Source organism: Leucopleurus acutus, assembly GCF_964270905.1.
Source record: "Leucopleurus acutus genome assembly, chromosome: 10".
Lineage (NCBI taxonomy): Eukaryota > Metazoa > Chordata > Mammalia > Artiodactyla > Delphinidae > Leucopleurus > Leucopleurus acutus.
In genome coordinates, this window is record NC_139153.1 from 85405247 (window position 1) to 85420216 (window position 14970).

Genomic DNA, 14970 nt, shown 5'->3' on the forward strand with positions numbered 1-14970 from the left:
GAGCAAGTACCAGTACCGTCTGCTTCATTGCTGATCACTTTATGATCAGTGCCTGGAACATTGTGTGAACAAAGGTCAGGGACTGCCCACATGCAGACGGAACGCATATGTCTTTCTACTCTGAGGGTACACTTACCTGTAAATTTGTTGGATAGTAAAGAAACTGATAGACTTATCAGTCCTTGAGATAAGTTTTTATGACAAAATCCTGTAAGTACTGGCCATGATTTCTCATCCATTGAGGGAGCAGAGTACAGTAGGGGAAATAGTGTACATGGAATTTGGGGTCTTTCCTACTACCACTTATTAGGACCAATATTTTTGACTTCTCTGGGCTTCATGTGACTCATCATTAAAACCTGACTCTTTTCACTGTGAAGTTCTTCTCTGTCCTCTGATGACAATATCTATATGTGTCTAGTCACTTAATGTGTCCTTTTGCTGATACGTTTCCTTCTTTATTACCTTCTTGTTGATATTACTTAGCTGTCTCTCATCTTCCAAATATTTCCAGAAAGATTGGCCTAAAGTTAAAATATAATTTATTTCGATCGGTGCTGTTCATCATTCATTCATTCATTTTTTGAGCAGCATGTGCTAGGTGCTGGAGAACTAGAGATGAAATGACTGTCTTCAGCGTTGGAAGAGAAAAACAATAGTAACACAGAATGATAAATGTTATGGTACATGTGTGTTCTGGAGGCAATGGGATACAGATGGGAGTCAGAAAATGACTACTGGATGAGACTATGAAGCAAAGTTTTGAAGTATGAGTAGACACCCACCAGCAAAGATGGAAAGATGCTGAGATGAGAGGTTGCAGTTCAGTGTAGGGGACTGAGGTGGGTGTATTGGGGCGGGGGGCAGTGGGAACCAGACAGTGAACACCGCTGTGTGTCACTCCACATGGCTTGGATTTTATCCTTAAGAATGAGGAACCTGGTAAAGGAGTCCAACAAGGAACAGAGACATGATCAGATGTGCACTGGAGAGGTTAGGTTGTATGTCTGCATGGTGGGAAGGGAGACAGGAATGTCGATCCTGGAGTACAGTTTGAAAATCGTTACAATCATCTCAGAAGGACTGATGAATGACAGTGGGGATTGAGAATTCAGATTCTAGAAATACAAAGGAGGTTGAATTGCAAGAACTTGGAGATGAACTGGATATGATGGTTTCTTACTTAAGGACACTTGACCACTTAATGTGATGCTGCCATTTAAAGTAGTCGTAAGTCACAATTCTGTGTATTAGTAGTTGGCAGATGTTACCCTCTGTATGCACGATACCCCTCAGAGGGCAGTGTCTGGGTATTACTTTATTATTATTTTGGAGAGGCAGACAAAGAAGCATCAAGAAGTTAAGGACTTTTGTGAACGCCACACATTCTGTTTTAGGAAGAGTAATCTGATAGCATCCCGGTTCGGAGGCGGGGAGATCAGTTGGTGAACCATTTTGAGACTAGAGGTAGTAAGATGATGAGACAAAGAGGTGACACTGCTTCAAATTGAGGACTGCCCCAGTGGGAGGACATTCCCATGTGTAGGAAGGGACAAGTTAGACATCTTTGGGTGGAGACATATCTTTACTCATGTCTGCAAGATCATAAATAATGTAAGTCAGTGGGGATGACAGTGGGGATTGAGAAAATACCTTGGTGCTATAGAAATACAAATGCTTACATATGTTTTGTGTTTGTCTATCTGACTGAAAATATCTATCCAGTCTAGGTAACCCAGTTGTAGCTCAAGAAAGTAAAATTCCCTTTAACAGAAATGTCTGTCTATGTAACCCATGTCTGATGAAACACAGTGACAAATCCTGGATCTCTCTTTTTCTGCTCCAGCATCACCACAATTACCTGCCCATATGACATTAAAATTGATGATTTACAGCTTTTCCAGAAAGATTGTGGCTTGGAATTAAATTTGGGAGATACCCAGCGCTGATCAATAATAGCACAATTAGAAACTAGATCTCAGGAGGGACTATGACTGAGGATGTGTGTGTTCTTTTGTAACAGGTGGATTTCAGTGGTTTTGAATGGAAAGCCTTTTTGGGGGGAGGGGGTTTATAAACAACAAATTTAGTTTTCAAACTTCTGGAGACTGGGAAGTCCAAGATCAAGGCGCTGGCAGATTTGATATCTAGTGAGGGCCCACTTCCTGGTTCCTAGACACCTGTCTTTTTAAATGTAACCTCACATAATGGAAGGGGTTGGAAAGACTTATCAGACTTTACTCCCAAAGTTGGGGAGACGCTCCTCCTCGTGGCCTCCTGGGAAGGATGAGCCCTGCTTTGGCGGTGGAGAGCTGGGTGGACACTGCTGACCTGGGGCAGGTCACCTGAGCCCTCTGATCCTTAGTCTCTTTCTCTATAAAACAAGAGTAATAATGGCAGGTATCTCAGCGGGTTGTGAAGACAAAATCAATTAGTTCATGTTAAACGCTTAGTATATACCTGCCAAGTAATATTTAATCATCTATATATTTCATTAATATTAAATGTAAGGAAATGAATCACTATGCTATAAACTGAAACTAACACACTACTGTAAATAACTATACTTCAATTTTAAAAAACTGGAAAAAAATTAAATACAAGATTGTGTTATTCCTACCTCTTTATAGTAGTCTTGCTACATCTAACTTCAATTCCAATCACTATGTGATTATACTAAAAAACAAAGTATAAATAATAGCTGTTCCCTAATTAGGGACATTAGCCCAAATACAGTCTTTATTTTTCCTGGGATAACTGCAGGGGGATTGGGAAGTAGGAATGCAGAGGAAACAAACAAACAAAAATTCTGTCATTGTTCTAATCAAAATTTCATCTGAGAATAAACTTTCTTACATGGGAATTTTCTTATTTCTCAGGTATATTAAAGAAACAAACATCAAAAATGACCCAAATGAACTCAACAACCTTATCAAGAAAAATTCTGATGTGTTAACATGGACCCCACGACCTGGAGCCACTCTTGATCTGGGAAGGATGCTAAAGGATCCAACAGACAGGTTTGGCTTAAATACTTTTTTTTTTTTTTTTTTTTGCGATACGTGGGCCTCTCACTGTTGTGACCTCTCCCGTTGTGGAGCACAGGCTCTGGACGTGCAGGCTCAGCGGCCATGGCTCACGGGCCCAGCCGCTCCTCGGCATGTGGGATCTTCCCGGACCGGGGCACGAACCCGTGTCCCCTGCATTGGCAGGCCACCAGGGAAGCCCGGCTTAAACACTTATAGAGAAAAAAATGATTCAGGGATTTTTTCAATTTTATGAGAAAATAAAGGACGTACCTGTGGTCTCTCGGTAGGTCCCTATTTGTCAGAATATTAAGTTTTTATTGAGTAGCATCCTCAGCTTGTCATGCATTAAGATCCACACATCACTCTTTAAAATGGAAGTCTTACTGTTTAAAGAAAATAAACTATTAAATAAGTATCTTTCAAATCTAGGGGAAAAAAGGCTGAGTTTTTTCTCAGTCCTATATAATAATTTTCTCATCCTATGTAATAATTACTCAAATGTTTTCCTCGTCTCCGAGCCTTACTTGAAAACAAAGAGTGAGGAAGTTTTTTCTATGAAGGACAATTGATGCAGCTCAAAAATAAGTTGTCTGAAGTAACAAGCAATAAGCATGAGAATTAGTTTTCATATCAGTATAAACATTACCCAGCTGCCAATTCCACAGACAGTACCTTTGAACAAGTAACAGTGCACTGGGAGTGCAATTCAGGAAAAGTTACTATTGATGTCACAGACCTATATCTTTACATATACTTGTCTTGAGCCAAATGGAACTGTTAGTTCCTCACCCTTATTTAGAAATGGACTGAACGTGCTGGAGAGCTGGGCACACAGTTGCCAACAGCACACCCCTCTCCTGGCCTTACCTCTGCAGAGTTGGTGTGAGTGGCGCAGCCAGCTGATTATGCCCTTTTGCTGACTTCCCATATCGAACTAGTTACCGAATCTGGTCAATTCTTCGTAAATCCCTCACAAATCCGCCGCTCGTCTCCAGCCTCTTCCGTCGTGACCTTAATTTGGCCTCTCACAATCTTTTTTCACCTAGATTCAAGCAGTGGCCCTTGACTTGGCTCTGTGCCTCCACCCTGCTCTCCTCTGATCTATCCTCCATGCCAGCCTTTTTCAATCTGCTGGCCACAATCCACTGGTGGGTTGTAAAAATCAATGGCATTGAACATGACCAGCATTTTAAAAAATGAAATAGAATAAAATAGAATAGACCTGAGTACATTGCCCGAGTACATATAACAAGGAGTAGTATTATTTCAGGAGACTTTGTTTCACAGGTGCGCTTGGTATTGGACCCCCAGGGTCCTCAAGTAAAATGTAATTCTTACTGGGATCATAAGCAAGGAGAGCCTCCGCTCTGCATTGTGGTGGAAGAAAGCTTTTTTAAATGCAAAATTCTTCCTGTTCCTTTCCCTGCTTAAAATTCCTTAGGATCTCCCCAGTACCTCTAGGGTAAAAGCAGTTTGTATTCTCCAGATCAAGGGTGAGAGAAGTTTTTAATTGTTTCAGGTTTTAGCAGGACATTCAAGGGTCTGGCATTTGGCACTGGCAGAATTCTCCATCATCTCTCTCCAGTTCCCCAGATGTATCCTATGGTAATAATCCTCAAACTTGAATGAACATCAGAATAATTTGAAGCACTTGGATAAATGCAGCTCCCTGGGCTCGACCCCCTGAGATTCTGATTCAGTAGATCTGAGGCAAAGCCTGGGAATCTGCATTTGTATCATTGTGTCACACCAAAGCATTCTGGGTAACAAGAGAGTCGATATTGTTGGATTCTCAGTAGTAAGACAGAGTGTAAGGACACAGGGAGGCTAAGTGCTTAACTCTGCCTTGTGAGGGGAAGAGGGGCCAGGAGAGAACAGGAAATGTGGTCAAGGAAAGCTCAGTCTGAAGTCTTAGGCGTTTGAGCTATGTCTTAGAGATCAGGAGGTAGGTTATAATTAAGAGAGACAGATGGAGATTCCGCTCAGAGGGACTGACACGTGCTGGAGAAGGGAGGTGTAAATAGTGTCATGAGTTTGGTGAGTGCAGATACTTTAAGTGAATAGACCTATGCCATTCATTCGGAAGTGATTTATTGAGCTCCTTCTGTATACCTGGCATCATACTAGATACAAGGAAACAGCTGTGAAGAAAGAGGTCCTTCCCTCCTGAATCCAACCATCCACCTGACTGTAGGGTTGGTAAGTGAAGGTGGAGGAAAAGGATGAGACGGGAATGCCCTGTCGGGCCAGGGTCGGAAAGGACTTGTGAGACAGCCCACGGAACTTGCCTATGAGTAAGGAGAGCTTGAGAAAGTTATAGAGCAAAGAAGGAACATTACTTCGTTGTGTTTTAGAAAAACTATTTTACTTTTTGGAAGACCATGTCCTGGGGAAGAGGCCACAGCGGGGGAAGAACTAGAGTCAGGGAGGCCAGCTGGAAGACTGAGGCTTTATCCAGGAAGAGATGAGTGAGGCTGTAAACTGAGATGGGGGGGAGGAGTTGGAGAAGTAGATTTGACATTCATTTAAAAGTTAGAAACTTTAGGTTTTGATAAGTAATTTATTATCGAAACCAGTGCCTCTCCAGCTTTGGGCAAATAATGGACTAAAAGTGTTGTTTTGATAAGTGGGACATAGTTACCAAATCGCTACTAGCCAGGTGCCCATTTCCCTTCTCATCTTTCCCTTATCCAGATCACATCCTATCCTATTGCCAGGATTCAGTATTCCATGTTCCATGCAGTGATCCATCTTCACACTGGATGGACAGCTCTAGGAATGTCAGAGAACTCTCTCGTCCATATTGCTGACTGGGCTTACATACAGAACTGCCCATGTGTCTGAGAGCTGTGGTTTGATTAGTATAGTGAGAGGACCATATATTAGAGACACAGAATTCTACGTATATCTCAAAGGTAGGCTAAAGTCATTCCTATGTTCAACACATATTTATGGGGCCCCTTCTATGTGCCACTCATGGTTGCTACTCTCATCAAACTTACATTCTAGTGGAGGTGAGGGGCAGGGCAGGAGTGAGCAGACTTCCACAAAATCAGTAGGCCACTCACAGTCAACATTTCCATAATTAGTTATTTGAGCCGAAAGGGGCTGCATCAGCGGTTTTCCAATTTTTGTTTCCCCGACATGGACTTTTATCTTTAAATGTATTCTGACTTGGAGAGCGATCACACTAAACAATTAACAGGAGCTGTTCTGGTTTAGGCTGGGGTGGGGCCCTACCCCTCAGTGTTCCCCGAGGCACTTCTGTGAGACGCCTTGGTATCATCTGAACAGTCTTAAAGCTGCTTGTCTGGTTGACTGTTGAAATTGAAGTGCTAATTTCTGCCTTCCTTATTTGTTGCTTTCTTCTTTCCTTGTTCTCTCACGTTTGTGTCTTTAAGGAAAGGCATCATAGAGCCTCCAGAGGGGACTAAAATTTACAAGGATTCCTGGGACTTTGGACCATATTTGAGAATCTTGAATGCTGCTGTAGGAGATGAAATATTTCGTCACTCATGCTGGATAAAAGAATACTTCACTTGGGCTGGATTTAAGGATTATAACCTGGTGGTCAGGGTATGCTATGAAGTATTATTTGTCTTTGCTGTCTTGTATTATGAAGTATTCCAGTTTGTTTCTCAAAAAACATTTATTAAGCCCTACCATCTGCTTCACAGAAAATAGATCGGACAATGTGCTAAAACAATGCCTTGTTGAAAATGTAGGGAACGTTCTGAGGTCCAGCTCAGTTTCTCTTTCGGAGCACTTTTTCCTCCCATCACCATGTGTTAGTTTTTGTTTTGTGGGTGTTTTGTTGTGTTGTGTTTGTAGCAGAAACAGGTACTTAAACTGTGGAACAGGCAAGTGGGCTCCACTGGAGAGGTGGTGTTGCGTAGCAGCAGAGAAGCAGGTAATTCTTATCTGCAGCTGTGGTAAGGAATGAATTGCACAAACCATGAGGTCAGCTTAGAACTTAAATTAGCCCCAACATGTACGCACAGAGCTCACAAGCCCAAGTTCTCGTTATAAGCTGGTCACCGAAACTGAGAGGTATCCAAAAACAAAATAAGTACCAACAGGCAGGGGGTGAAAGAGAAAGAGGAGGCCTGAAATGGGCTGGAAATCCCTGCAATACTTATATGTATATTTTATCCCTCTTACATATAGTGCCTGAATTTGTGCATGGGGAGCAAAGTTTAAGGAAAGCATCAGGAAATGGACAGCATTCATACCCTTAGAAACGAAAGACTGGTTACCCTCAGGGTGAGGACTGTTCTCAAGTTTACCTTTCAACCCCAGAACGTTAATACCGGGTACCAGGCAACACTTAGCATTCTCAAAATCAGTGAGTCCTAAAAACCTACCTGGGGGTCAGAGCCAGTCTATGACAAAGTTTTTGATGGTCAGTAATGAAACAAGTATGAGTATGCATGTGAGTGTGGTTGCAAGGATGTCAACTCTCTTTTCTTGGGATGAATTGTCATTATTCCAAGATTAGGTCCTTTCTATTTTTGAGGCATGAAAGCAGTCTTCCTTTAATGAAATAAAAGGATAGTAGATGTAAGAATTTTTTTTAAGTCCTCACTTAGCAAAATGAAATGTTGATGCCTACATTAGCTACTAAATATTTTTTAGAAAATTGTCTTTGAAACCCAAAGACCTGGGAAACATTGGTCTACATTATATCTTCAGTTGAGCAATGAGTATGAAAAAGAGAAGACATTTGGAATTTTCAATGACACTCTTTATGTTTAGCTGCTATGTGATGGTGAGAAAAATTCCACGTTTTATTTATTTTTTAGCCTGCAAACATACAGTGGTATTTGATATCTCATTACTAATAGTGCTTAAGATAATGATATCCTTCTCTGTAAATTTGATTGAAGCTAGTGATGTGAAGCAGTTTTGCTAGTGTAGAAGAGTAGGATTAGAATTCAGTTCAGGAAAGAAGAGAGAGGGAGAGAGGGATTGAAGGGGGGGTAGAGGAGGGGGGAATAGAAGAGAGCAGAGAGCAGAGATTCTTTTTATATTAACTCCACTTCATTGCTATCATTTAAGAGCATTTGGGTCTTGTACGTTCCAAAATTTTTTAAGGACCTTGACCACCAGATTGATATGCTTCTTCCCTTTACCATGTTGTCATTTGCACAGATGATTGAGACAGATGAGGACTTCAGCCCTTTTCCTGGAGGATATGACTATTTGGTTGACTTTCTAGATTTATCCTTTCCAAAAGAAAGACCAAGCCGGGAACATCCGTATGAGGAAGTAAGCAGGAACACCAGTGGAAGTGCTCCTTCCTTCCTTCCTTCCATCTTTCCTTCCTTCCTAAATAACCTTTTTAGTTTGGAATAACCCTTAGATTTACAGAAAAGTTGCAAGGATAGTACAGAGAGTATTGTTAACATCTTACTTTACTGTGCTACATTTGTCACAACTAACACGTGGATACTGAAACATTATTAACTAAACTCCATACTTGTTTCTTTTTGAGTTATTTGCAAAGATTGGCTTTTCTACCTGCTTCCTTCCAAACAGCTGACCCGCCTGCACTGTTACCAGACCTGCAAGCACTGATCTCTGCCTTCCTTGCCTTCTCTCCAGTGGTGTCTCCTTCCCCAAACAAACCCAATGGGTGGCTCTCTAAAGAAAGTGAAGTCAGCATAAACCTACACATATTTTGTTGAGCTCCAATTTTTAACAGATCCCTAACCCACGGCAGGCATGGTGTTAAGAGCCGGGGCTTTGGACACAACGTCAGGACTGGGATGGGTACCCCATCCCTGCCGATGAGGACTATTGATTGTGAGGCTTTGAGTCCCTGTCCGAGCCTTGGTGGTTTGTTTTTTTTTTCCTTGCATTGGGCTTCTTCCCACCTTATCAGTTTTTTTTTATTATAGTCAAATGACATAAAATATGTGAGCATACATTGTAATTTTAAATGCTATATAAATGCAAAAATCACTAAATAAATTAGGAGGGTGTATAGTCTGCCCTTAAGTGTACTACACATGACATCTAAATGTGTAATGCCTTAATTATAGAAGTTTAAATGTACCTTTATAAAATAGATGTATTCTTAAACGACATTTTAATAATTTGACTTGTATTTTTATGTTTAGTACTTGCTGTTGAAGAGAATCTTACGGTGAAACTTTAGTAAAACCAGTAATCCACTGCCTGCTTTATGGGTTTTAAAAAACTGGGTTTTCACATATAGGAAAACCCTACATAAGAAACACCCATTTTAAGCAAAATGAATCTGCTAAATTTATTGCTTTATTTATGAAACACATACATAACACAGCTTCATATATCTTAGGTCATTTAATACAACCGCCCCATGAAGCCATATTACTATACTCCCCATTTATGGATGAGGAAAATGCCATGCCGAGGGGTTGCATCACCTGCCCAAGGTCGTACAGCTAGTGAATGTGTGGTGCAGGGCTTTGACCACAAGTAGTCTAGCTCCACAGTCTGTGTATTTAGCCACTGTCTTGCTTCTTAACTCCGATTTACAAAACTTATAAGTTATGGTATCTGTTGCCATAAGGGAGATTTTTCTTTGGAATTTTAAAAATCACAAGTTCATTAAAAATATTTCATTGAAAAAAAGTCACTTTTCCACAGCTTTTCATAATGCATCTGTTGGATAAAGCAGGCAACAGCTCTCTTGCAGATTTAATACAACACGGGGTAAACCGTCATGCCCGCTGTGTACGTGGTGGTCCCTATTTTGACTCTCAGTGCTTTTGTCTCCCAGGATTTTAGTGAGATTTCTGTATGTTGAGGTTCATATATAGCGGATATGCCTATACTTGGAAGAGCTCCTTCTCTTGCCACCTGGAGCCTTCTCATATTGCCTTTTTTTGAGGGCGGGGGCCATTCATTGCCTTTTAAACTCATAAGTATATTTTCTATCACACCAACTCTCCATCTTTTTTTTTTTTTTTTTTTTTTTTTTTTGCGGTACGTGGGCCTCTCACTGCTGTGGCCTCTCCCGTTGCGGAGCACAGGTTCTGGATGCGCAAGCCCAGCGGCCATGGCTCACGGGCCCAGCCGCTCCACGGCATGTGGGATCCTCCTGGACCGGGGCATGAACCCGTGTCCCCTGCATTGGCAGGCGGACTCTCAACCACTGCGCCACCAGGGAAGCCCTCCATCTTGCCTAGATGCATGGCTCCTGTAGCTGTCCATCCTCCTGCTCCAATCTGGATGGGCCCCTCTCTAGGTCTGCTGCCAATCTGTCACCCTGTGACATCCCTTACCCACTCCCAGACCCCACCCATGTCTTCACCTTCTTTGCTTTCCTCCTTTGTGGGACTTTTTGCTTAAGTATCTGCCGAAGAAATGTTACACGGGAGCTAAACTTCAAGTACTTTCCTGTCTGATCTCGCACGATAGCTTGGCTGAACCCATTATGCTGGGTGGCAGTCACTTGCCATGGTTACCTGAAGGCATTGCTCTTTTGGCTTCTACTGTAGTTGCATGCAGTGTTGCTTACCCCAGGCTGACCTTTCTTCCATTGTAGGTGACTTTTAAGAATTTAGGGATTAATCTATATTTACCAAAAAAAAAAAAAAAAAAAAAAAGACCTTTTCAAGCAGCAGGCTTTACTTGAAGGCAGGGGTTACACGCTTCAGTGCTCACAGGCGGACCCGAGGCAGATCTTGTAAATAGGGGGAGCTGGGTGGGGACTGTATCAAGTGGAAAGCAGGGAAGGGAGGAGCCCCTACTGAGCTCCAGCTGATCTTCCGAGTTTTCCAGAAAACTGGGAAATCTGGATTTTCATGTAAAATACCCAGATTTATAAATGTGGAAAGTTAATTCAATTTTTTAAAAAGGGACTGTAAGCTATCAACTAAGACCTAGGTTGTATTTGGACAGGGGGGCACCCGTTTAAGTTATGAAGGTGAGGAGCCAGCTGTTAGGCTGAGGGACCCCTAAATACCAAAATGTGGAGGTCGTTGCTCTGGGGCATCACATATACACTCCCGCCCTCACTCTTCCTGCAAAATTGATTCCATTTATTCAGAGAACTGTCTGAATGTATTTGGCCCAGGAGCCATGCGTAGGCGTAAGGAAGGGGTTGACTGTTTTGTGTACATACTTTTGTGCTCTGTGTCCCTGCTGTCATCCATGGTACGTACCTCTTCTCCTTCTGAATCTGAATGTCCCTCCACATACTCTCGGATTCTGCAGCCTCTGCCTTCGTCTTTAGATGCCACTCACCCTCCTGCTTTCCAGATTCACATTAGTTAATTGGAATCTCCTGCTGTCAACGACTCACCTCATTTCTTCTTCACTGTGACAGTTCATACCTGTACGCTTGCTTTGTCAACACTTCAGTTGCATCTAGAAGTGGGCAGAAGGCGGGTTAGGTGTGGGATCTGCCCATCATTTTGAATTAGAAGTCCTTTCTCAGCTCCAGTGACACTAGCCCTCGTTTTCTTCACTTCTTGACTGTTCTTCTACGTTCTTTCAGGGTCTCTCTTTCTCCAGCCACCACTTAAATCTCTTGTTTTCCTCCAGTGTTCTGTACTCAGCCCACCGAACACATCTGCTAGCACCGCTTCTCCGACGCCAAAAATCCATAGGTCCTGCCCAGACCTTGCCCAGCTCCCGCCAACTCTGTCCAGCTTCAGATTCACTAGAGTTAATCACCTGCTGGATATCATCACCTGGATATCCAAATCCCTGGTACCTCATTTTCAACCTGTTCAAAATGTGACACATCATCGTTCTCTTAAAACTGCTCTTTCTCCTTTTCTGTCTTGATCGTTGGCAATATCAACTCCTCCCCCCCCACAGTGAGCCCAGCCAGAAACAGGGGGGTAATCTTCACCTTCTTCCTTTTCCCTCATCCCCAAATCTAATCAATCACCAAGACCTTCCCATTTTACAATCTAAACGTTTCTCAAAACCTCCCCAGTTCTTCCACGTGCTCCTCTCTAGTTTGAAAGGTCAAGAAAGGCCACCTCCCCTCCACTGTGAGGAACTAGATCTTGATACTGCACTTTAGCTGGGCAGTCCTCAACTTAACAAACTGTGCAGTCATGTTTCTAAGTCTCTACTGGCAAAACAGGAGATCTTCTGACCTGTGTTTGCGATCTCAGTTCACAATGGATGTAATCGTTTTGTAGGAATGGTGCAGGAAAGAGAAATAAATCCTAAATGCCAGTCTTCTGATCATTCCGTGTCATTTAATGGCCTGTCATTTATGATAAAGTTGCCTCTACTGGCATTAGCACGATATTTATCAGGAAAAAAAATGTGATGCCAGATACTGAAAAAGGCTCCTGGTAAACTGGAACATGTACCTATGAAGTGTTAAAACCATGTTCAATCTTAATAACTTCCCTTCATGCTACCTCATGCTTTTTTTTTTTTTTTTTTTAAATGAATTATCTCTTCTTTCCTCACAACAGTAACAGAGGAGACCGAGGCTTAGCAAGGTTAAGGTCACATGATTAGTAAGTGCTGGGCTGAGACTCAGAACCATCTCTGCCTGCCTCCTAACCCTGTGCACCTTTGACTATTCAGCAGATCCCGTGTCAGGAGTTGGGATTCTTTAAAGGTAAGGGCCTTGCCCGCCGCATTAAGGTAATCTTGCTCTGTGGCAGGCCTTGTTTTCAGTATTTTATATACACTGACTCAGTGAATCCTCACAGTAATCCTGTGAGGAATGTTCTGTTATCTGCATTTTATAGATGAGGAAACTGAGGCACAGAATGTTTGCCAGGATCACACAGCTAGACCATGGATTTGAACCCAGCAATCTGATTCTGTCTGTGCCCTCAGCCACTCTGCGCCACCCCCCAACCCCGGCTCCTGATCCATTTCCTGTTTCCTTCCCTCAGTTTCTACTGCACTCAGGAGCCTCTCTTTCCCCCTCCGCCTGTGATATCTACTTCAGTAGGCTTTTCTCCTTGACTCCTCAGACCCCTGCCGTTATAGGCAGCTGCTTCTTTCAGGGACACAGGGGTCAGTACCGATGCTCAGTGCTGGCTGGGTCACCCCTACTAGTTGTTCCTTATCTGTTTCAGATTCGGAGCCGGGTTGATGTTATCAGACACGTGGTGAAGAATGGTCTGCTCTGGGATGACTTGTATATAGGATTCCAAACCCGGCTGCAGCGGGATCCTGACGTATACCATCATCTGTAAGTCTGAAAATGCCTGTTGTGCTCTAGGCCACTGCAGAGGATGCTGTGGATATATAAGCAGAGTCGGTGACCGACTATGCCCCCAGATTTTGATGGGTGTGTGAGATTCCGCCATTAGAGCTTTATTTCTTTGTTAACGTGTTAAAAAGCAAATCTGGTTAGGAAAATAACATTTTAAAGAGTCATTGTTTCCTTATTCATGCAAATGTGTTTCAGTCTTTTCTGAAAGTGGTTTATGGTATAGGAAAGGGAAGGACATTATGAGAGGGAAAGGGTGTGTTTGGCCAAGACAAGAACGAGGAGGGGGTCTTATGTGGCAAAGATGTGATCATCGAAGACAATTATTTCCCATGACAAATTTTTGCCTGTGCCCAACTCTGGGCATGAATTTGGTGAACTAGTTGGTTAACGGGAATGGCCCTCTGAGTCTCTACCTGCTTACACTTCAAAACCATGTAAGTTTCTCATTGCAAAACTGTATATGTGGACTTCCCTGGTGGCACAGTGGTTAAGAATCCGCCTGCCAATGCAGGGGAACACGGGTTTGATCCCTGGTCCAGGAAGATCCCACATGCTGTGGAGCAGCTAAGCCCGTGCACCACAACTACTGAGCCTGCACTCTAGAGCCCCTGAGCCACAACTACTGAGCCCGTGTGCTGCAACTACGGAAGCCTGCGTGCCTAGAGCCTCTGTTCCGCAACAAGAGAAGCCACCGCAGTGAGAAGCTCGCACACCACAACAAAGAGTAGCCCCCGCTCACCACAACTAGAGAAAACCCGTGTGCAGCAACAAAGACCCAATGCAGCCAAAAACAAAAACAAAACCCAACTGTATATGTCTTTAAGACTATAGTTGGAATATTTGAGTTGAAGTGTCAGAAGGGCCCATTTGCTATTTTCGTATTTGCAAAATAATCAGCAAGAGGGAGAATGCTGTCTTATCATTACCACTGACCCTCTGAAAAGTTCAGGAATTTAATTTTAAATGAGCAAAGCCTACTCTCTAGCTTCTGCCTTGAGCTCCCAGGCACAGGCATGTCTTGAATTTTCTTTTTTATTTATTTCTTTTTGAATGTTTTGAAATGATTTTTAAAATATTGAAAGAATGTAGATGTATATAAAATAAAAGGAAAGAACCCTACCCCACACTTCCCAGAAAACCTGTTTCCTGTCTTTCCCTCTACCCACTCTCCAGGGCAACACTTGATCACAGCACAGTGTGTGTCATCCCAGGCCTAATTCTGAATACATCAACATTTAACTAAATATATTTGTTCTCAATAAAACGTCCCAGATAGTTGGGGAGGGAAGGTTATTGTTGCTGTTGTTTTTTAATGTAATCCTAGTACATCTGTAACTTGCATTTTTTACTCATTAATATATCTTTGGTATCCCTAGCGTTGGGACACACAGATCAACCCCAAACATTTTAACAGCGGTAGAACATTACAAGTTTTGTTCCTTTTCAACAAAACTTATACGTGTCTTCTTGTTCTGGAAAAAAAGGAAATGTAACAACTTTGGGGGAAATTCGAATGTTACTTTTCTTAAAAAAATAATTCCATCTTGGAAGCTTCTGGGATATTGGTGCTGAAGCCTATGTCTTATGTTGTTTTGATAGCAAAGGGCATAAATGTAAGAGAATCCCGTAATGAATCTTGGAAAGCGGTCACAACCCAATTTATCTTTGTTGCTTTCAAAATGGGATTTATGAGTTTATTAAATATTTTTCTGGTCATAAAACATACATATCTACTGCAGAAAATTTGAAAAA

The 14970-nt window shown here is 42.3% G+C and overlaps 1 protein-coding gene across 1 annotated transcript in view; it reads left to right on the forward strand.

Annotated features, from left to right (window-relative positions):
• The window catches only part of LOC309967380 (cytidine monophosphate-N-acetylneuraminic acid hydroxylase), a 95335-nt gene that overhangs the window by 75174 nt on the left and 5191 nt on the right, over positions 1–14970 (forward strand). Inside the window, exons 12-15 of the mRNA XM_082847994.1 lie at positions 2880–3020; positions 6431–6605; positions 8181–8297; positions 13079–13194. Coding sequence (XP_082704120.1) covers positions 2880–3020; positions 6431–6605; positions 8181–8297; positions 13079–13194 — 549 coding nt within the window. The remainder of the gene's footprint in view (positions 1–2879; positions 3021–6430; positions 6606–8180; positions 8298–13078; positions 13195–14970) is intronic.